This window comes from Pectinophora gossypiella, chromosome Z (genome assembly GCF_024362695.1).
Source record: "Pectinophora gossypiella chromosome Z, ilPecGoss1.1, whole genome shotgun sequence".
Classification (NCBI taxonomy): domain Eukaryota; kingdom Metazoa; phylum Arthropoda; class Insecta; order Lepidoptera; family Gelechiidae; genus Pectinophora; species Pectinophora gossypiella.
The window spans coordinates 16,907,465-16,931,480 of record NC_065433.1 but is presented as its reverse complement, the minus strand read 5'-3'; the positions used below and the strand labels follow the sequence as shown (position 1 = coordinate 16,931,480).

The window sequence follows — 24,016 nt, the reverse complement described above, 5'->3', positions numbered from 1 at the left end:
GTTATGTTATCAATTCAACGTAATTATCGAGTACATACAAAGAAGCCCGCAAGTAAATCCTAGTAATATGTACATATTTTTAAATGTGCGAATTAAACTCTTTCATTTGACACCCAACAACAATACCTTTAGAAAAAAAAAATATTTTGTGCTTTTTTATGTCCTCTAGAAGGCGCCACATTGAATTTAGCATGACGTCACATAGCCTATCACTACGGGACAATCAATACGCTTCTAGCGACATCAAGATCTCAGAATTTAACTCATTTGTTAAATTCTGATAGGCGCTAGGCGGCTTAGAAGTTACTTTGGAACAGACGTGCATACATACATACATACATAGCGATCAAACACATAACCCTCCATTTTGCTTCGCCGCGTCGGGTAAAATAGGAAATTAAAAACTAGGTAACAGTAAAGCCGATTTCCCGTTGTTTCTAACCTAAGCTAAGCTAAAGACACTCTACGTCTTTAAACTTGCGTAAAATGAAAAAGATAATTTGATTCGTAAATTTTATAAGTTTTTTCATAAACCACAACTATCATACAAAAAAATAGATTTAACTGACGCGAGGCGAGGAAAGAGAAAAATGGTGTCTGATTTCATACAATCTTTTACATCATGTCAGATTCTATTTCAAAATCTCCGCCTGTGCAACCGTTGAGGTGTACTTCACGCGTATCTCTGAGCAAGGGTTCTACGTTATGCCCAGGTCTGGGTCCCTATCCGAACTTAGCCACCATCTCACTTCGGCCTACTGAAGTATGTATGAAGTATGTATGAAATAAGTATGAAGTAACAGGCGCCCAACCCCGCGGCAAGGACGCTCCGGACAGGAATTGCCCCAGTGGAGGACAGAGAAGATCACTCTGTCCCTCCCGGTGCCGGATTAATGGTCTTGTATGAAACCAAACCCAAAGGAACTTTTAAAGTAAGGACTAAAATATATTTTTCATAGTTGAGGTTCGATAAATTATAGTTTTTTTTTGAATTGTAGAAAAAAAAAGATACTGGGGAAAGCCTTATCCTGGCAGTGCCACCAAAAAATGCTTATAACTTTTGAACGGCAGATCGACAAATTATGATATATGGCGATACATTTTCGACATTTTGTCTGTGTAGTCAGAATCCCGACCCGTGATGGTGGCAGTGCCAACAGCCGTGTCCCAAAATTCATGTATCTACACAATTTACGTATGTGTTACTTTATATTTACCTAAATTACACTCTTCTCTGTCTAATCTAGCCGAATAGCTACCTGCCTAAGTAACGTGGTGGCTTAGGTACGCCAAATCTGAAAGGTTCTAAAACGATGACGAATTACCTAACTAAAATGTTTTATTTGTGGTACGGAAGCTTTTTTTACATTTAACGAGCTGAATCATGCCTCTAAATGGTAATTGTGAATTCCTCGTCACACTACACTGAGTACAAAACCCATCAACTTATAGGTATATACTGATTCATTATTTAACCATTAGGTACAAAGAATGAGGGACTTTCCAGGCTACGTTCCTCAAAAACAACATAGTTGGCCCTTTACATATTTTTCTTCGTTTAACCTTCTAGTTTCATGCATAACACACATATACATTTTTATCTTTGCTTTTGGGTATAAACGATGACCCTTTGTATTAAAACTTGTCACAATTGACAACATTTCAAATTTTTAAGCCGTGGTTTTTTTGTGCTATTTCGAAAGTACTTGTTTAAATAGAAGACACGTATTTTTTCTTTTCAAGATTTTTCCACTAGAAGCTACAAAAAATATTTTTTGAAAATTGGATTCTGCCATTGATAGAATGAAGGCAGTATAATGCAATGTACCTTTGCATGCGTATTTAAAACAAGTCGCAAACAAAGTGTCATGTTATGTATGACATTTACTTTTTTTATAATTTTTATGTAAAGGTCTGAACTTATTATGCCTTCCTCTTCTGACCTCGTGGATTTTTCAATATATTTCTATTATTACTGAATTAAAAAATCTGAAAAAATGTGTTTTGTGTAAATCATAGAAATATCTCGAAATGGTTTTCGATTTAAGGCACCTTAGTAAAAATGAAATGTTGTCAATTAGGTACGTCTTCCACCCATTATTATTGTGATCGAAATAAAGAGAAGAAATATAGGTAGCAACGTAATTCTATGCATAATGTAATCCAAATATCGAGCAACAATTATTTTTATATATGCTTCTGCCATTACATTGTTTTTGGAATAATTATGTACCCGAGTAATGAGAAAATAGGTAATTATCAAGTTAAAGCTACACAACGCCATCTATATTGTTTTTGGTGAACGTAGCGTGGAAAGTCTAGAAGAAGTGGAAATTATAGAAGGCTTGCCTTTTGTAAAAATCTGCTACGAAAGTAGTCTAGCTGAATACTATAGATACCTTTGTGTATTTTCATAATGTAAGGGTGGCTTGCGTAAGGGTCTTTAAACATGTTTAGTGGGCCACCACCACTTGAACCACTTGAAATTTGGAAGGGACGTAGCTTAGGTACCGTAGAGGTGCGTTAAGAAAGGAATTCCCGAAATTCTCATGGGAACGGGAATTAGCGGGAAAATCCTTTTGTATGAAAAATCTAAACCACTTAAGTTAGACGCTTGAAATTTGGCATGCAGGCACCTTAGTAAACTTGAAGCTTAGTTGCTACAGGATATTGCAAAATTCCCAAGGGAACGGGAGTTAGCGGGAAAAAACATTTGTATGAAAAAATCTAAACCGCGTAAGATACGAGTAGATGTTTTCAATCTAGCATGCATGCATACCTTAATAAATATAAAGTTTAGTTATGGCTGTATTTTGAAAAATGGGAGTTAGTGGGAAAAAATGTTGTATGAAAAAATCTAAACTGCATAAGTTAGATGCTTGTGACATGCACTCCCACACACACAAAGACCTCTCTTTTATAATACGCCACGCGGACGAAGTCGCGGGCAAAAGCTAGTTAGGTATATAATTTTTAATAAAATATCTGTGTACTATCAAATCTAAAAAAGGAGATCAATAGGAACGCTAAAAGTACACAACGTTGTGTCGCACGAGTAAATATCACTAACAACCGTTTGATTGGCAGTGGAGTAGCATTATTATGGCTGATGACCGTTATTCAACCGACTTCAAAAGAGAAGGTTATTTTACCTTAATCGTGTTACAGCATGTTACTAGTAGTTGTAATAGTTATTTGTTCTACTGGTAACTCCATTGGGGTGGCATCTTCTCGCGACTTTGCCTTAGACCTAGTTGGAGGGAGAGTTCTCTCGACGACTACGAGAGAAATCTGTCGACGTCGTGCGATATCGCTTGATGTCCCATGGGCCACATGTCGCTCGACAAATGTCCCATAAAGGGGACGAAGCTTACTTATGTCAAAATTCATTATGTGATCTTCTATTACCTATAAATCAATCTACTTCATTGCAACACAAGTAAAAGTACACGATGTTTTCAAATGTCGTAAATAACATACTACTTATAGGGTATTTGATAGTGTCAAAAATAAATTACATAATGCTAATCTAGAAACAGAAGCCACTCTAAGATGATCAAAAATAAATCTCATTTTACTTTTGGAGTTATTTTGCAATTTTATTTATGAATTAACCGCTTTTATAGATGATGTCATAGGACAGTACTTCCATGCAAACACTTTCGTTTTCACGTTTCATAAAAAGTATCTCATTTGACTAGGTTATGTACATAGGTACATATTATAATTTAGATAGAGTTAATTGATAATTTAGACCCGAATGTTAGTGCTGGTTTGGATGGAATCACCACAAAATCACTAAAGTGTGTGAAAAACCTAATATCTGAAGAGTTTAGTCGGTGCGTAAATAATTGTTTAGAGCAAGGTGTATTTCCGGACAGCCTCAAAATTGCTAAGATAACGCCTATTTATAAATCTGGTAGTCGTTCAGATCCAGGTAACTACCGCCCCATCTCAGTGCTACCTGTTGTTTCTAAGATATATGAAAAGATTATTTACAGCCGTCTAGAAGAACACCTAGATAGAATCAATTTTCTCTATGAAAGGCAATATGGCTTTAGGAGTAAATCAAACACCTTATCTGCGACGGTAGACCTTGTAACCGAAATCAAGAACAGTATAGACCAAAGAAAAATTGCTTTGGGAATTTTTATTGACCTTAAGAAGGCCTTTGACACCGTGAGCCATGAGATTTTGTTAAATAAGCTAAATGACATTGCTATTACTGGTACTGCTCATAATATTCTTAAATCCTATCTTTACAATCGCCAACAAGTTGTTAAGATTGCAGAATCAAAAAGTAGCCCAAAACCAATTATATTCGGTGTCCCACAAGGGTCGATTTTGGGACCTTTACTATTCTTGATTTACATAAATAACATCTGCAAACTTGACCTGAAAGGAAAATTGTCACTATATGCCGACGACACCAGTTTATTCTACTTTGGACACAAAATTGATTCTATAATTACAGATGCCCAAGGAGACTTGGATGTTCTTAATATCTGGTTCCAGTGTAATCTCCTCACTGTAAATGCAGCTAAAACACATTACGTAATTTTTCGAGCCAAAAATAAAAAAATACCTGACTTTCTACCTTTAAAACTTAACAATATAGTAATTGCTAGAACAGACAGTGAAAAGTACTTAGGTCTAACGCTAGATGATCGCTTAACATGGAAATCACATATTAAAAATGTAAAATCCAAATTAACATCACTCACTGGAGCACTTCGTGGCATTATTAGATGTCTACCATTAAATGTACGATACACGATCTACAACTCTCTTGTTAAACCACACATAGATTACTTGATTGAATTATGGGGATCAGCTGCCAAAACAAACATTAGAGCTATACAAATTGCACAAAATAAATTGATAAAAGTGTTGTTCAACTACGACTATCTGACTTCCACTGACATTCTATACAAAAAAACAAAACTAATGAATATTGCACAGACATTTCGATACTATACCTGTATATTAATAAGAAAAATTTTAATGAAAGATATACATACTACAATAACTTTCACGAAAAAAAGTCAAATACAAACCAGGCATCAGTTAAGATCGGCAGACAACTTAATGTTGCCGCGCCCACGGACTAATTACGGAATAAATAACATAACCTATCAAAGTGTAGACCTATATAATAAATTGCCTAAAGATATTAAAGGAGCCAAAAGCATGCTTACATTTAAACGATTACTGAAATATCACCTGACTAACTTGGGTAGTTGTGTGGGTCACAGATAGACTATGAAATGCTGCTTTTTTTTTTTTAAATAAAGATAGGTCTTAAACTATTAAACCATTTTCTTGTCCTAGGGAGCATCGGAGCATCGGCTTATTCTCCAAATGCAAAAACCAGCTTTAGTAAGGTATATACTATATTTTTCACATAGTTGTTAAGACGACATAGTTTTGTGATTCCATACAAATTCCATAGCAATTCTTAGTTTTGACGTTTTGTAAGACTAGCTAATTTGACTATAACTAACTTTGTGATCCCTGTTTTGGTTAGGACATTGCACACTCATCACCTGATTTTCCAAAAGTAAGATGATCCGTGCTTCGGAAGGCACGTTAAGTAAGTAAGTAGTCGTTACATGAGCCATGCCAGGGGCCTTTGGCTGCTCAGTAGTAACCCTGACACCAGGGTTGATGAGGTTGGTAATCATACCTACTAATAAAGTAAATGGCAAATTAAAGTAAAGCTAAAATTATATACACACACATATATACATATAAATTAACTAACCATACTTGTAACTAATAAAATATATTTTTATCTATCTATTCCATCTCCGACGCAACTACGCTCGGCACTTCCAGTTCGCACTAGATCCGTGTGCTTTGCTCGTTGAATGAGTAGTGCCTATAACGCTTCGCACAATAACACCTCATGCAAATTATTCGTCAACTACCTACCTCGTTTTATTTTTTATAGTAGAAAATAGAAATATTGTAATTCGTACGCTTGTCTCAAACATATATTACTTATATTAAAATATTTTTAAGTTTCTCATGTAAGTGAATTGTAAAATTCTTATGAGAATAAATTTTCTTAAACCTGATTTATTACATACACACTTAGTACGATTTCCTCCGAGCAAATAGTAACAAAATTATTTATTAAATACAGCTACTTATGTAGTATTTTCTTATGATATCTAAGACAACAAAACGCAATGTACCTAACTACATGATATAATTTGTAAGGTGACCTTCGCAAATAATACACAAGATTTAAAATGCAATTCATTTTTGAACACTGTATAGGTCCCTAAGGCCGCTAAGCATTTCGTTATAATGAAACAAGTTTACCACGCCACCATTCAATGTACGCTACGCTTAATCAATTGGTCGCGAAGCAGAATAAAAAAAATGTATATTACTTAAACAATGATTTTATTTTGAACTTATTACAATTAACACTTATTGAAAAAATATTTATACATACTACATCGTTAATAATATTTTAACAATCTATAACAGTAGGATACGACGTCAAGTCCTTATTTTATATAACATTCATACTTAATAGCATCTAGGATTTTTACTTACGGTGCAGTTTTTTTTTTAATCCTGGGTAATAACGTCTTCTTACATTGTTCGAAAATATTGCGGAATTTCCTAAACGTGTTAACGTAATAAACTTTTGATAGTTTTTTTTAATAATTAGCACACACTCAGTAATTTTCGTCTAATCCGGCTTAGTAGGCATTATTTAATAACCTTGGAAAAATTGACACTGTACAGCAACAGCACTCAACTAAATAATAGATTTGGTTGGATGTCTTTGTTAAAAAATATTTATGAACTTTGCTCCAATTTCACGAAAAACATAATTAAGTAGGTACCTAAGTATTTAACCACTGTTTCAGCTCCGAGCTGTGAATGTCTGTAACGTAACTAGTTCTAAAACAACTTATATAACGGTCTCAAAAATTGATTCACTTGTTTATTGATTTGCTTGTATGTTTTTCTGGGTCGGGAACTGATGTAATCTGCCAAGACGTTGCCAAATCCTGAGGCTGCCGCGGATACAACGTTTTGCAAGGGCCTATTGTATGGCCTCTGATATGCGTTTTGATTGTAACTTTGAGGGAATTGTTGATTATATCCGGGAGTGTATCCTCCAAAATTACTGGGAGCGCCGTAGCCACCGAATCCTCCAGGAACTCCGGGAGCTCCTGCGCCTCCGTGGTTAAACAAGCCTTGTCCGCCGTGACCCCCGAAACCGCCGTGGCCACCGCCACCCCCGTGACCCCCGAACCCGCCATGACCGCCACCGCCGTGTCCGCCATGTCCTCCGTGCCCGTGACTCTGACTCTGGCTGACTCCAATATTAACTGGATACGGGATGGGTGCTATAGGAGCAATTGGAGCAATCGGCGCAATGGGCGCTGCGATTGGCAGCGCCGCCACCCCGCAACCAAAGAAGTAGTTCATCACCGGAGCAGATATATACGTAGAGTCGTGGGGTTTGAAGAGATCGAATGTCTTCCCGTGGCCTCCATACCCGCCTCCGCAAGGGTTATAATTTTGTCCTTTCTTACGTTTTTTATGCTTTCTCTCCAGATCTTCACTGTCTTCCAAGTCCCTTGTCTGAGCCTCCTCGGCTTTTATTAAATAGGGAGTGCAGAGCAGGATTAAAACAATTAATGCGATGTTCTGAAAAATAAAGAACAAGTAGGTGATCAGAAACCTCATAATTAAGTTAAAGACAATCATTATAATATACTAATTAATAATATTAAATCAAAGATACTTGCCATATTGTTTATTGTTGGTAAGCCTGTCGACTGCTAAGCCTGCAGGTTTGTATACGACTGACTTCGCATCACGCCCAAATTGGGGGATTCTGATGTTGAAAGTGAAAGTGTGTTGCTGATCCTCTAAAGTAACTTCATATTACAATAACGCAACTGGCTGACTAAGTATGGCTATTCATTCAGACTGCTAGAGCATGGGAATCTGTTTTGTAATAATGGTGGCATTGTGGGCGAATATCTCATGTGTCAGATTAAAGCAATTTCTGTGCACTACTGCATTTGTTGGTATTATTATTGTATCTGCGTTGTTATTTTTGCAAATAGGGATTGTTCGTCAATTATCGGTGACAATGAAAGAATCTTATCAGTCTTCAAAGTAGGTAACTAGAGTAATGTCAAGTATCCGAGATAAAAAAAAGATTTCATCGAACTCTACCTATGAAGTATAAAGGTAGGCAATATGTAATGCAGGTAACTTAGTCGGTATCATTCGTACCTAGAGCGTTTGTTGCGAAAATAATTATCTTCTGTATGGCAATATCAAAGCCAATTTAGTTTTGGAAAACCCGTAAGTAACTTTCGTAAAGCATGCTTTGTATAGGCATTTCATAAGAGAGGTGCAGCCCACGCTGCGCCGGCGCAAGCGCCGCGTCGCGTGCTCAGCGCGGTGTGCGGTTACAACCTTGACTCGGTGACGTGCTACACCGCAACACGCGACCACGTGCACCACTCTATTCAGTCTGACAAAATAACGTATGCCTCGGTTTCAGTTTCGGTCAAGGCATTATGCCCAACATGGGTGTGACTTCGTCACACTAAGTTTGACTCAGATGCTTCCAAAAAAATGGCTAACAAGTGTAAGAACGTCTTGATAAATAAATAACGACCACAACGACGAAGATGTCGTGACCCGTGTATGAATTTACGAGGTAATATTATGTGACAACTCTCAAAAGGTAATTTAGACTAAGTAATCGTACTACTTGGTTAACATATCACGTTTAAGTGCGCGCGCACACAGCTTTACCTAGGTATAATATTTTTCCACCGACTTACCTTCCGTCTTGACTGATCGTAAACGCGGTGCTTGTTAAGTGATTTATATTCACTTTTTCCTTATTCTTCATTGTGATCCTGTAACCAACCACAAACAGTCTGTTAGTCTAGTATAATTTTATTGCTTTGGTAATTTCATCGGGAGGTACCTACAGATACTAATTGTATTTAAGCTATTAAAAATTAATGGCTTAAGTGATTTTTAGGGGCAAATGAGTATTGCATCACGGAATGCGCCATGAATTTAAGGCATAAAGTTTATTTGATTAACGAATGTTCGAGAGTAGGTAACTAGGCATATGCGTTTGCATTATCGGTATCCATAATTTGAGCGTAACAGTAATGACTTTATACGCTACACAATTTTTATATAATGTAAGTATCTAACTGTTGTTTATCCGCCATAGTTTACCTTTACAAATATATTGGTCAAATTTTGTCAGCTCCAGGTATTTCGGTAATCTGTTTGTAACACAATGTTCTAATGTGAGAAAATTGAGGAAACACCCACTTATCACGTCCACAGAGCCATGGACAGATTAAAGGAAACAATAAGGCTGGGCTAATTCACGCTTCCGCGCCGCCGGCAAGACATGGGGAAAACCTTCGATACCCGAAAGTGCAATGTATTCATCTAGAACATTCTGTAATTAGCAGGGGTGAATGACCGATGGATTCAAGATTATTGAACTTAGTATGACTGAGTAAAGTTTTGGTTAAACCATCTAGGATTTGCTATTGACGATTTCAATTTCAAGACGGTGTATGCTATTTATTGTCTCGTTTTCTCTTATTATGTGTATATTACAATAAGTAGGCGTCTACTAGTATGGTATGGATGGTAAGTGAAGATGTGGCTTAAGGTAATGAGGTAGGCACAAGCTTACCTAATAAATGTCTATTCAGGTTAGTTTTCAAGATTCCAAGATTGTAAAATAATACTGTTGTTGTAGATATTGTTTCCGTTTCTTAAATTCAAGAAGTTTTCTATGGCATAACTGCTATAGTTGATGATTATTATATTTTTATTCTAATGTAGCTATGATAATGTTTATTCTTTCGTGTTACACATCACAGAGTTCCCAAACGCCTGCCCGGAGTCGCGCGGGGCTGTGGCTATCGAACACATCGTCTAAGATCGGCATAACGCGCGAACTGCGGACGTGGCGTTGACTACTTTTGAGCAGGGTATCCGTCTTGGGCTTACTTCCCCTAATTTTACAAAATTTTCCTAGGGCTATAAATTAATTATTTATTTGCTAAAAATAATGCTTCAAAATACAATCTAAGAACTAATAACAAAGTACCTGCTAACCTACAATGAAGTAGCGTGGTACGTTCCATACTGCTTCCAGTTGATTGACGAGAGTAGCCTTTGCCCAGTTAGTTGGAGGGACGGATGTGGGGTATTATGTAATTTTGAATATTATAATGAGTGTATACCAATACACAAAGTATTGTCAATAAAATATACTGTATACTTTTATACTTAATTGCATGCTAACATACATCTCGCACTCGTCGTATCTTGTCATTTCGTAATAGCTTAGACTGGCAAAATTACACTATTTAATACTTTTTACTTAAACAGCAACAATTTTAAATCAATTTTATATCATAATCAAACTGTTTTAAATGGTAATTAGCCTATTATTTTACAGCGATTACAAAATCATACAAAAACACGTTTCACTTAGGTTGACGAAGGTATATCAACTGGAGTTCGAGCGAATGGTGCGGTTGTCGGTTCATTCGCATGTAACTATATCTCACTCACAAAATGATCATGTTACTATGAGTCCCGTCTTACCCCAGTCGCCCCTTGTTAACTTTTCTTCGTTCAACAAGTGTATTATTTTTATTGTAAGTACAAATTCAAAATACTTGCGGTAACTAAAATGAAACGTAAAAGTTTGTTGGTAAGAGCTTCGAAAATTTGATTTTCGCGATCTAGAACTTGTGAGAGTCTATAGACTAAAATATGATACATCATATTAGAATGTCAAAAAATGTGAAATTAACATGTACTGTTTCATCTAGTAGGTACCCTTGTATATAGCTACTTCCCCAGTCAGTGACCCGCTAGCCCTGGCTTATCCACCGAAAGTTACCTACCGGTAAATGCAATTGACATTCATACCTTTGAAAACATAATGAATCGAATGGCCCGCTTTGACGTACTTACAAAAAATATATTTACCTGTATAATTGTTAGAAGAAAACCATGGTTTTCACCTATCTACTAGTAGACGCATATAACGTAGAACCCAGCGAAATGATTAATAATTTCTATTAAGTAGATATATATTTACCCCATCACATGTTTCTAGCGTAATGAGGGACTTTCCAGGCTGCGTTCACGAAAATATATATATATGGCGTTGTACAGGTTTAACGTGATAATTATCTATTATTATGTATGTCTGTCATCCATGAATTTAGAAGGTTAAACGAAGGCAATAATGTACAGCGCCATCTATATTTTTTTGGGGAACGTAGCCTGGAAAGTACGTCATTGTTTGGTCTACTGTGATCTTACTATATTTTGAAAAAGGATAGGTACCTACCACCTGCCTAGTACCTATTCACTTTATTGTATGATAGATATACTATGAAACTGTCCAATTAAAATGCCATCCTCTTTAAAGCTATTTTAACGACAATGTTTGCATCTGAAGTAACTTAATAATAAAAATAAAAGATATTTTTTGTCGCGGAAATACTTTCAAGTTCATTGAGCTCAAAAACTGCAGTTTTTTTAATTGCACGAACTCTGCACCGGAGGCGATGATACGATCAGCCACCAGCAAGTGTTATGTTTATTGCTAATTTTGGTAGGTACATATCCGAATGAAAATATTTCAACTATAAAGAAAACTCACTTATATCTGACTAACTAGGGAGGGGTGATATGATAATTCACTGCCTTTCATTAATACTTAATTAATTTTCCACTCGGTTATTTTAAACGATTCAACACGACTTGTTTTATTTCAAATTATATATATATATATAATATATTAAGTACTTATTTGAAATAAATCTGTCGAGAACTGATGAATCTTCTGTAGAAATGTTTCGTACTTAGTTGTTTAGTCTCAACCCCAACAAATTAATAATAAAGGGAGATACGGTGTTGTTGACTTGAAACGGCCTGTGCCATGTGGAGGTCTCAGCCGAGAGACGGATTTAGAAGTTATTCTCGTCGTGTAATTTTATTTGACTTCTATATTAGAAGCTCGTTTCTGCTACGTGTATTCATTGTGCTAATTGACACAATTCACACAAGTTCGACAAACAACACGCGTTCAGCAGGTGTGCTCTACTGATAACAACAAGTTTCGGTGACTGCAAACATGTTAGAGCGTCTGATATAGATATAATGTACAATCTCATTAGATGATGTATGTGCAGATAAACAAAGAAAGCGAACAATTCGGAATTTAATATTATGAAATCGAATAGACAAGGGTTGTAACTTCCATAGTAACAGTTAGTCTTAGAACCAAGCCTCTTCAACCTTAAAGCCAAATATGTTTACCCAGATTGGTAAAAAATTTCCTATTTCTCATGTGCGTGGTTTCGTCCTTGTTTGAGTAAACGATGAGACTCGACACGTAGGTAGGTGTTTTTGTCTGCGGTAATTCAGGGAAAGAACAGTCTAGTAAACCAACAAAACATTTTATTTGTGTAAGCAAACATCAATTTTATGATAGAGCGGATATTCAGACACGATGGGTTAATACAGGGTTTTGTTGGGTATTTACAATTGTATAACTGAACAATAGTTTTAATCGAAGCGAATCATTTGCTGGTCGTGGAAATACTTGCAAGCAAGCTTGTTTTTAAAATATATCCTTTTAATTATTCGTTTTATACATATAAATATTATAGATAAGTAGGTGTTTATGGATAGATATAAGTATACAGTGCGTTAGTGACGTCGTACCGAATACTGAGGGGGATGATTCAGTCCGTGATTCTATGTTAATATCAAGTGGAATTTTCCGTCACAAAATGCAAGTTTTTCTTTTTTTTATCTATACTTTTGCAATGAAAAATTCCACTAGATGTTAACTCATAATCATGAGCTGAATATTCCCCCTGAGTATTCGTTACGCTGTAAGTTACACCATGTACAAGTACTTACAGGTAGCCATACGGGTACGTATGGGTGTTAGTGATACCGTAACAAAAAAAGGGAGATAATTCAGACCACATTTCATATCAAGTGGAATTTCCTACCAGAAAAATCATGAAAATTTTGGTGTTATTTTAAAATTGTTTTCAGTTCCATACATTTGCGATGGGAAAATCTACTTGATATCAACTCAGTATCATGGTGTGAACCGTCCCTCAAAGTTTTCGTTAGAGTGTCACTAACAGCCTGTATAGATAGGTAAGAAAGTACGTAAATATTTTTATAAAAACTTTAAGTAAAATGACTGATAACACAACCAGTGAACCTTCACGGCCTACCGGCAATGAGCTCGGATATATGCATATTTAAATTATTTTCCGAATTCCTATCGTTTAATGAACAAGTTCCAAGTAATTACTTATTCAAAAGCGTGACTTCGTGTCGTTAATGTTTTATGTTGAATTAAGAAATCCAAATACCAATTTATGTTTGAAATTTGTAGAGGTTATTCATATTATGAAACCTTCATTCATGCTTAGATGACGGTCAAATGCTAGTCAAGAATGTCAGAGACCGAGGGTACAATACCGTCACACAATATACCTACTTGTGTCATAACATAACATAAACTGCCTATATACGTCCCACTGCTGGGCACAGGCCTCCCCTCAATCAACCGGAGGGGGTATGGAGCATACTCCACCACGCTGCTCCACTGCGGGTTGGTGAACGAGCTACATTATAATTAATTATGTTAAACAAGTTGGTTACCATTTCTTGATTTATGTGAATGTACTGTGTTTGTACATATTTATATTAAGGGCGTTCAGGTATTCCCTCTACCAAAACGTATATAGGCAGTTTATGTATGTAGCTAGTTGTCATGACGGTATGATGAGCTATTGAACTTTCAAGAGAAAACTTTTCTTATCTAAGTATTAGATTAGGATTAATTAGGTTAGAAATATAACTAATTAGATTCTGTAGCATACTGCACTACACTGTTTCAATAGTTGGATAATTTAGCATTTGAAGAAGGGATTTTAAGATTTGGTTTTTTATAAATATACTTACCAACTCAATTTACAAAAAGGTACATGATAAAATGTAAGAAGTACGAAGTAATTGATCATCATAAAATCTCAACAACTCTTCAAAACAAGAAGTCCTAGATAATATATTGATAAAGTTCACGTTCCACGATTTGTGCTAGGTGTAATGTTAGATAGAGTAGGTGCTACTCAAGATATTAGCACATACAAAAAACATTTATTGAGTAGTTGGATAACAAACAACAATGAGAGCCAAGGTCTCGTCACGTTCCACTACTCCAGCTGACGGACTCCACAATCTATATTGTTGTCACTGCGTCTATTGAGATGCGATAAAATATTTGATGTACGTGTCAATTGCTTATCTACACTGAGATAATCAATAGCATTTCATGAGATGCGTTTGCAAGGGGACTGACGTAGGCATTTCTCGTCATCTGTAATGGTGACTGCGTTATGCCAAGGAGGATGAGCACAAATATCATGGAATCTGGTAGCCTTTTATCGTTAGCTACCAATAATTAAGTAAGTACCTGTAATAGGTAATTCGTACACAGTTTGCTATCCGCCTGGAAAAGATTAAACAGCTTTTAATTCTTCCCACTTACTGCTGACCCTTACCCTATTGGAAACTATCCATGGTCTTGTGTGTTTGAGTACCTATGTACTGTGATATTGAAGAATGTATAATCTCTAACGGACAGCGAACTGACACTACCTACCATACTCTATCATCCTATCTCTCTACATACCTACCCATCAAAGCGCGTATGAATTATCATCACCTTGTTACTTACATTAGCGATACGCTACCTCAAAATATAGAAGGCTGGACAGAGATTATCGGATGACCTAGGTATATATACCTAGGTACTTATAACAAAATGCTAATAAACTAAAACTTATTTATTTATATTAGCATATAGAAGATATAATGCTAAGTAAAGTGGTGCTGCAAGTGAAGAAGTTTGATCAAATTGATATTTATACGTAATTTCCAACTATTTAAAGTTCATATTCTTTTTCTCTCGTGTGGGTTGAGGGATCAATGACCGATACCATCAATCTGGTGTCAGGGTTACTATTAAACCGCCAAATGCATAACATGCCATGTATTGACTATCATTTAACTTAACGTAGCTATAACCGACTGCTTAACGTGGCCTCCGAAGCACGGATCATTTTACTTTCTGGAATTCGGATGGTCAGCCTGCAATGTCCTAACCAAACTAAAGTAAGGATCACCAAGTGATTTTGGACCTCCCTTTTTCAATCACCTCACCAGCCTAAATCGGCCTGACGGTTAAAGTCATCGCTTCCGCGACGTGAACTGCATATAACTTGAAAACAATCAATTGTTTAGAATTGTTTACTTCAATGAAAATATCGTATGGTAAACAATGACATATTTTCTTGAATAAATCATGTTTACTTATTAGGTATTTCCGCGATTATTACTTCTAGTAAGTATTCCAAATATATCTTACGTCAACCGCATATTGCGCTTTGAGTGACCAACTGCCATAATTTTTAACCAACTTACTTTGTGCTACATCTATTACACAATCTTTAATTTCTCTCAATTTAATTTATTTTTAATTTATCTTCTTTTTAATTTTAGTTCTGTGCAATAAAGTATATTTGATTTGATTTTGAATCTTTATCTGTCTCATTTTATTTCGTATTCACCGTAGATATGCGATTATATTAAAACATGTAGTCAGGTGGTTCGTTTACTACTTAATTTACAAGTTAGGTAAAAAATACAATGGTTAAACTTTTCCACGGCTGAGAGCAAATCTAGGTTTAGGCGCTGGGGTCACTGAAATAAACTAGCCTTGGTACCGGGTGATACGATAGGAATGCAGTAGCACTAGGCGCAGGCGGCGGCGACGACGACCGGCGCGGGCGCACGCGGTTTAAACGCAGCCTGGCCGCCCGCCAGCGACACAAACCGCCGGCTATTTTCCGCACTGACCGATAGTCAGTTCACGAGGTCAGCAGTTAGCAGCACCATCTCTGTGTTTTTATAGTTCAAACACTTACTGCTATTGGCAGCTCTACAACGTTCGCCTAAACAAGATTATTAATAGAATTAAACCCTGACTGAAATGCAGCTCGGAGAAGAGACAAAGAGAAAAACGCAAATTTCAATAACAAAAACTTAACTATCTTACAGCGGATATACCTACGCACGACATATGGGTTACGCACTATGATCAAATAAGAGCATAATTTCACTATTATTTAAATTAATTAAAATTGAAACATAAAGAATTTAAGTCAAATCTAATATTTGTTTTTCATCATATTTAATTTATCAACTTTATCACGTTAATTACGAGTTGTAAAATTAGTTAATGTACTTACCTATACTTATATAACAGCGAAAAGATAACGTCTGAGCAGATTTTCACGGACTTGAATTGAAAGAAAATAGCGTACCAGATGTTTTCTATTTGTCAACGTTATAACGATTGCATTATACTTAATGCATACCTCGCTTACAGAATGAGTGTAAAAACAAATTTTATATACGTAAAGAGGCACTGATACAAAACAACTAGGTAAGTACTTGTACAGTCATGAGCAATATAATGTACCCACTTTAGGACTCTGTCGCACTCACTTCAATTTGTCAAAAAAGTTAATGTGACGTGGTACCAAAGTGTATACATATTAATTAATGCTCGTGACCGTATACGTACTTACCCTATAAAGACGCATTTCAGACGTTATACCCCTTAGTTCCGCATTTAACATTAGTTACAGTTCTCGCCGCTCAGGTAGGTAGATACTAAGTATATTATTACTCTATGGTGATACCGGAAAGGAATATTGTATGAATGCAAGCTAGAAGACTAGTTGTGAAACATTTTAACTGCTTTAACGAAGTCGATAAATAAGTAGATAGATTGCGATTTTCCTGTCTACGGACATTATCTCAATGCCAACAATGTCAAGAGACCTCTTATTAAAATGTGTTGAGAATATAATTGTTAACGAAGCGCTATATTTGTAACATAAACAGAGTTAATTTCAATCCCCTCGCGGATATTAATTCGCAAGGGGATTTCCTCTTGGAAAGTTTATGATGAGCTTTCAGATAGGAGATTGTGGAGAGATTTACAACGCTTTTGTTTCTACCTAAGTTTTATATGAATGTACCTATTTATTTGAGAAATTTATAAAACCGTGATAGCCCTGCCCTGACCTGAGATCACGTGACTTAACATGTGTCACGTGTCCAAATCCCTCCTCGGGTTCTAAAACACTGAATTCGACTGTATTTAAATTCATCTTAGGAGAATTGATATTATATTTATTTTTAAGAAAGAAGGAAAGAAAGAAACATTTATTACTTCCGGACACCACAGATACAGACAGACAGGTACATTACATTCAACACAGGACAGAAACCACACGGAAATCAATAAGTACACAGAAAAAAAAAACGAAAAAAAGAAAACCAAACCAAAATCATAAAAATAATAATAAAACTAAGTATTCTAAATGCAACGCACTGACGGCCCGATCATCTGCGGTGGCGTCCGGAATAAAAGGACCTCGCTCAGCATAAGTCGCGGCGTGAGCCACGACCTGGTATTCTGCGGGCCCTAATGTACAAAAATGGAGTACTTTTCAGTATCCTTTTGCAAGGGCTGTAAATGGCACGTTACTTTTCGAACTTTTGATGACACATCATGATGGGTTGCCTCAATGATAAAGAAAATAAACACACAAACAATGCTCTATTCAATAATGGATTGTATTTTGTGCTACGACTATAAACAATCAGTAGAGTGTAGTGGTGGGAACCAAATGGGCTATTGTTATTTTATTTAAGGATTGATTAATATCTAAGTGAGTGTGATATCGGTCGTGAGGCTACCATGAGGTCTTAAGGCAATATGCACAGGATGTTACATGCCATAACGGAAGCACAGGTTTATAAGTTACCTTACCGCTTATGCAGCGCTTATCACCCAAAAGATGCGGTAGATATGAGCTTAAATGTAGTTTTTAGAGACTTTGATGCAAATATTTCTGTTAGGTATTTCTATATTAAGTGACTACTTACATACATTGCCAAAGACAAGTACACAGCACTTTAACCTTCCTAGCCAAGTGACAAAAGTTTATATTTCTACAATCGCTAACTTATAGGTAACCCGTGCGAATCGACTTGCCACTCAACCTGCTTGACGCAAGATGCTTAGGTTATTCTTACGAGGTATACAGCCTATAATAACCTAACCTAATCAAACAGGAATACATCCGTCAAACTAATTAGTCTTTAAAAACTAAATAAAGCCTATCACAAACCTATCACATCTTCTAGATGATAACCGCTGCATAAGTAAGTAGGTATTTAGGTAGTAGATAGTTTTCTATACTAAACATGAAGAGAATAAAAACATTGTGCTCGTTCAGTTGCTTATCTGCCCAGGCACGTCATAAAAATTGAAATGATGGGCTACATCTCCATCACCTCTAAGGTTCATCCATTTTAGGACATCGTATCAAAAGTGGCTGAAATTTGTCTTCTGATTACTTGAGACTCTGTTCACCCTGTTAAAGATCGCGGGCGTGAAACTCATTTAGTATATAAGTACAAATAGGTATATAACACATACTGTGGGCTCATGCATGCATTGATGTACTTATATTATATGGTATTGGATACATGGGACATGTCACACAGTAAAGGAGATTGCAGCATCTAGGTATACTTCAGTTTATGCCAACGCATTACAAGGATTACCTTGTTTTGACGGCTTGGCTTTAATTTTTTGTATATATAAAGAAGATAATATTTATTGTCGCGACAGGTTATCGTACTGACACGTCGCTTTAGACATTTTACGGAAAACGACAATAATCTTTTAAAAAAATATAAAACATACCTAATCGCAGCAGGTATCAAGGAGGAAAAACATCTGGCTAGATGCGTTATCATACAAATTATACCGGTTGTGTACACCTTTAATAGGAAGCAGAAAGTACAGGTTGTTAGTGACATCGTAACGAAAACTTTAAGCGATGATTCAGGCCATGATTCTGAGTTTATATCAAGTGGAAAATTCCATCGCAAAAGTATGGAACTGAAAATAATAAAAAAGAAACACAAATATTTTCAGGAATTTTCCGACTGAAAATTCCACTTGATATGAGAGTTCATATCAATTATTATTGAGTAGAATCATGGTCTGATACATCCCCCTCAGTATTCGTAAACGGTGTCAATAACACCCATACGTACAAGTACTTGTATGGCTATCAGTACGTACTTGTACGGGGTGTAACCGTGTATGTGACAAATACCGAGGGGGATGATTCAGGTCATTATTCCGAGTTAATATCAAGTGGAGTTTTCCATCGCAAAAGTATAGACTTGAAAAACATAAAAAAACATGAATTTTGCGATGGAAAATTCCACTTGATATTAACTCAGAATCATGGTCTGAATCATCCCCCTCAGTATTCGTTACCATCGTAACGACATCGACAGAGACATCTCGCAAACACCCTGTATGTCATGATGCGTTAATAAGACCAGTTACGGGAAATTTATAAATGTTAAAAGATCTTGTAAACTATCCGGTTACGCTGACTGAAAACAATGGACTTAAACAATTTAATAGTATTATGCTCGTCGTAATCCGGAGTAAATCTCGGAGTAAGGATAGCCACAAATCGTCGTAACGAAGATATAACAGTAGTAAATTAAGTACCTCAGGCACTGGGATAAGGTAGCCCCTAAGAATTTATGATTTAGTGCCCACAAAAGCACTGACACAACATCGTGAAGTAATATACCTACTAAATACATAAACTTTCCAGATCGAAGGCCCATGAAAAGTAGAACACATTTATTTATGTTTATACTTATCAGTTCCTTGATAAAAAAATATCTTCAACAAGTCCAAAAACGTCTAAAAATATTGTAAGGATGAACGATCGATGTCGAGTCGATGTCCTACGCATAATACTTAATATTTATGACAGATCCGCACGGCTTTGCCATACTAATCGCATGTTACGAGTATGACGAGAAGTCTGGAACAATGACTGTCTTGTCATCTTGTATGGAACCATGTAATTAATAGAGCTGAAGGTGATACTCATACGACACAGGGTACGGATGCGGCGTGCGTACGTGGTAAAGCGGAAATTGCAGCGGTGGACCGGTTTGCAAGGTTTATCTGTGCGGATTACCGCCTCTTTCGGCAATTCCTGTTCGGCGCGTCCTTGCCGCGGGGGTGAGTGCCTCTTACTTCAGTAAGCAGAAGTGAGATGGTGGCTGAGTTCGGACAGGGACCCAGACCTACGGGGTATAACGTAGAACCCAGCCCAGCCTTGCCCAGGGATATGGGTGAAGACTTCAACAGTTGCAGAGGCGGAGATGGGAGCCATCGGTACGGAAATGCAGGACGGAAGGGGCGCGTCACAAGGACTGTAACCTGAAACCTGACAGAGGGCAGCAGTAACTTTCAGTACTATTGAGAGACGGAGGACAGAAGTCCTAGTACTGACTACTTTGGGCGCACATCCCACTCGCGTCAGACAGAGTACTGCGGGACGGAAGGCAAGAGGGAAAGCACTGCCCTATTTTTCCCTAAAAAGTAGCATGGAGAACTCTGCACCGGCAAGTCCTCTCAAATTAGTGATGATGATGACCGCCCACAGTGTAACGGGGTGTGGTAACGTGGTTCGTCGTATGGACTGAAGGAAGGAATCAATGGATTACACACAAGTAGGTATCTACAAACCGCTTCACCACCAACCGCGTCGGTGCGCGGTAATGTCGTGTAAGAATCATCGTAGAGTTTGCATTGAAAAATTAAGCCGAAAGTTTGTATAATTAATAAGTAAGTACTTAATTTCGTTTTGTCATTTTGTATGTGGGGTGAAATCTTGCGTCTGTGGGTCCACATATTTAAAGAACAAAAACGGTTTTTTTAATATCTCATACTTATTTCCTTTAAATAACTAACTTTAGATCATTAAATTCGTTCTTAGGATAGGCCGCGTAGACTGGAGCTCATACCTATACTTACATCCGTTTGTATACTTAATAACTTTTAAGGCTGTGACTTTTGTCTCCAAATAAATAACCAGTTTTAGTTTTCACAGACAACTTATTTATTATCTTATTGGTTATCCTAATCAGTGACAATGTATCCTTATTAGACTTTGTAATTAGTTATCTAAGTATAATTAAGATTTATAAATCTTGATTTTACAGGTTGTTCCTATGAGTTTTCTCAAAAAATAATAGCTATCATTAAGTTCTTAGGTGTCATTACAGTTTGTGTTAAGCCCTTATTAAGTACCTAAGAGTTCATCCCTTTCTAAATCGGTCCATTTAAACAAAAGGTTTCGTTCAAGTGAAAGCCCTGGGCATGGGCGCCGTGTGCCCTTATGGTAAATACGGTATTAGACACGGGATGACACGTTAAAAATCGAGTAGAGCAGTCCATAAATGTTCCCAGTCAATCATCGGTGTAATCAGTAAAATATTAAATATTTTGACGTGACTTATTGTAGATTTGCCGCAGATGGCATTAACTACTTGGCCGGACAAATGGGGAGCGCTGAAGGTTCTCACCCGGTACAACGTTTAAGACAACAGGCCTGAGGGTGCCCAGATGGGCGCGAACCTCGGTTCAGGGCGTCGTCTGAGAGGAAAAATATTTGAAAGAATTAATCGACCCACGTCGATAGCGAGAAGCACTGATTGAGGGAAATCGTCGACCACGCCGGCGGGGTCGGTATCGGGGTCCTGAAGTGTTTGGTTTCGCGAGCGGATTGGCTGCCTCTATGGCTAGAGTAATCGGGTCGTCGAGATTGTATATTACGTCCTTCGGTGTAATCAGTCCATGGTATAAGAAAACCATGCATTTACCAATTTGCTATAAGTACCACGCATTTACCGATTTGCGCAGTGTATATATACACTTAAGTAGAGTACGCAGTTCAAAAACATAAATATTTACATATGTACCAACCTAGTCACGTCTGTAATCCCTATTGGGGTGGGCAGAGCCACAAGTAATCAGACAACTTGCAGCCACTTTCGATGCGAAGTCGTAAGAGATGAATATGATGAGTTGAAAGTGTTCTATATTCTCTCAGCATACTACGTAGATAACGAAATCATATTGCAAGAACTATTTAACTGTTCTGTAACACTAGAATATATCAATATCAAATATCAAATAATTATGTCCGCAACAAAAGCAGCGGGTAACAAAAGTTCTTAGCATTGAATGTTTGTCAACCGAAGAAAAAAAATGATTATATTTGTAAGTAAGTATATGAATAATATAAACATGTTTTTTGTGTGAAACTTATGAAAAAATATATGAAATAATTGATCTTTTAATTAAACATACCTACTTATCTATAAAAAAATAATTAAAACTAAGTATTATTGTTGTAACGTAAGTATCTAGCGAAGCCTTCTTTGTTTTTTATTGATTTAATCAATCACCCGCAATTAGTAATCGTATTAGTAAGTAATTAAATATACTGAAGAACTAAGTAGTTAGCAAATCAATATTTATAATGATAGGAATACTTATTTTATCATTAATTTTATATCGTCATTTATATCGTCATCGTATTTTTATTAAAAATATGTAATATTTTATTTAGTTATTTCATAGCAGCATGACTGGTTTTATATAATATATATTTTTATTAAGAGTTAAATTATTTAAATTAAATACCTACTGAGTCTACCAAAGCTTATTACAACCCTTTTAGTATTTATAAAGTTCGAAGCTAATTTAAGATTTAAGTCTATGCCTATTGTTAATAGGGGTTGGTTTATTAATTAAACAAGAAACATATTTTTGTAACACTAAAAATAGCCTGGTAATAGAACTAATAATAGTAAATAACGAATGGTAATAAATAACCGATAAACATTTTATAATTCCATCTTCGAAAATATATTACATTATTATAATATATTTCGCTGTAGGTAAGTAAATAGAATACTTGCGAAATATTTGTTTAATTCGCTTAGCTATTGTAAATATAGTGGTAACTTACGGTAGTTATCGGCGTATGCGCGTGCGATTAACGCTGAGAGTTAGCGTCGAGAGGTTTGCGGTTTGAGGAGGGAGCAGTGTGCGCGTGTCCGTCGGGAGTTGCCGCAGAGCTGTGACTGAACGCCGCCTGCGCCGCGATTGACCACGACACCACCGTAAACAATGCATGCACGATACGAGCATACCACACCAGATCGAAGGACTTTGCCGCTGATATTGCCTTTATACATAGATTAAGAACTTCTACAACCATTTTTATATCCAATCATTTTCTTTTTTACGATGATTGCGACGCTGCGGTGTGCTATGTTTGAAGTTAATCAAGAACAGAGGTTTTATTAAATCGTCAGGTAAACAGGTCCACTTTCCGATCGTAGTCTGGTCACGTGTACAGGAAGATGCTCCTCTTTTTGTAGAAGCTATTTCCGAAGCCTTTCAGAGGTAGTTTATGCGACTGCATTCAATTTATTAACTTCCTCTTTGCACTTAGGCGTCAATACTGCACTTATGTTAGCAAATTGCCTTGACAATGCATGTAGCAGCAATATAAGAAGTGGTCGCTTGGGACTCCTGCCGACTACCTACTGCACATTTGTTCACATCGAATTACCCCGACCGCGTAAAGTAATTGATTCATCTAACTTAAGGGAAAAGGTTCGTAAATTCAGTTCTAAAGCCAGTGGTACATTTTAATGTATTTTATTGATAAATTTATGTATTCTGTTCTGTTCCAATAATGATATAAGTAGGTACTTAATACGTTTTTATACAATCAGACATCGAATTCGATTATTCATATATTGAATATTTATCTATTAAAGTACATGTACACGGTAAAATAATTGAGAACAAAATCTATAAATTACAACAAATTTTATATCTAGCGTATCTATTAAAATACAGAGGATTGAATACAGGAAACAA

General features: G+C 36.4%; 2 protein-coding genes across 2 annotated transcripts in view; both read right to left on the bottom strand.

The window, feature by feature from the left end:
• The window catches only part of LOC126379910 (proton-coupled amino acid transporter-like protein CG1139), a 28,313-nt gene extending 5,059 nt beyond the window's left edge, over positions 1 to 23,254 (bottom strand). The window contains exons 1-2 of the mRNA XM_050028920.1: positions 23,094 to 23,254; positions 8,838 to 8,915 (exon numbers count right to left, since the gene is read on the bottom strand). Coding sequence (XP_049884877.1) covers positions 8,838 to 8,908 — 71 coding nt within the window. The 5' untranslated portion in view covers positions 8,909 to 8,915; positions 23,094 to 23,254. The remainder of the gene's footprint in view (positions 1 to 8,837; positions 8,916 to 23,093) is intronic.
• Positions 6,398 to 8,820, bottom strand: LOC126379914 (uncharacterized PE-PGRS family protein PE_PGRS24-like). Its single transcript, XM_050028926.1, has 2 exons — positions 7,782 to 8,820; positions 6,398 to 7,680 (listed from the first exon to the last, which is right to left on the bottom strand). Exons 1-2 carry the CDS (start codon positions 7,782 to 7,784, stop codon positions 6,925 to 6,927), a joined length of 759 nt encoding a protein of 252 aa, XP_049884883.1. The 5' UTR covers positions 7,785 to 8,820; the 3' UTR covers positions 6,398 to 6,924.
• Positions 23,255 to 24,016: the final 762 nt, after the last annotated feature.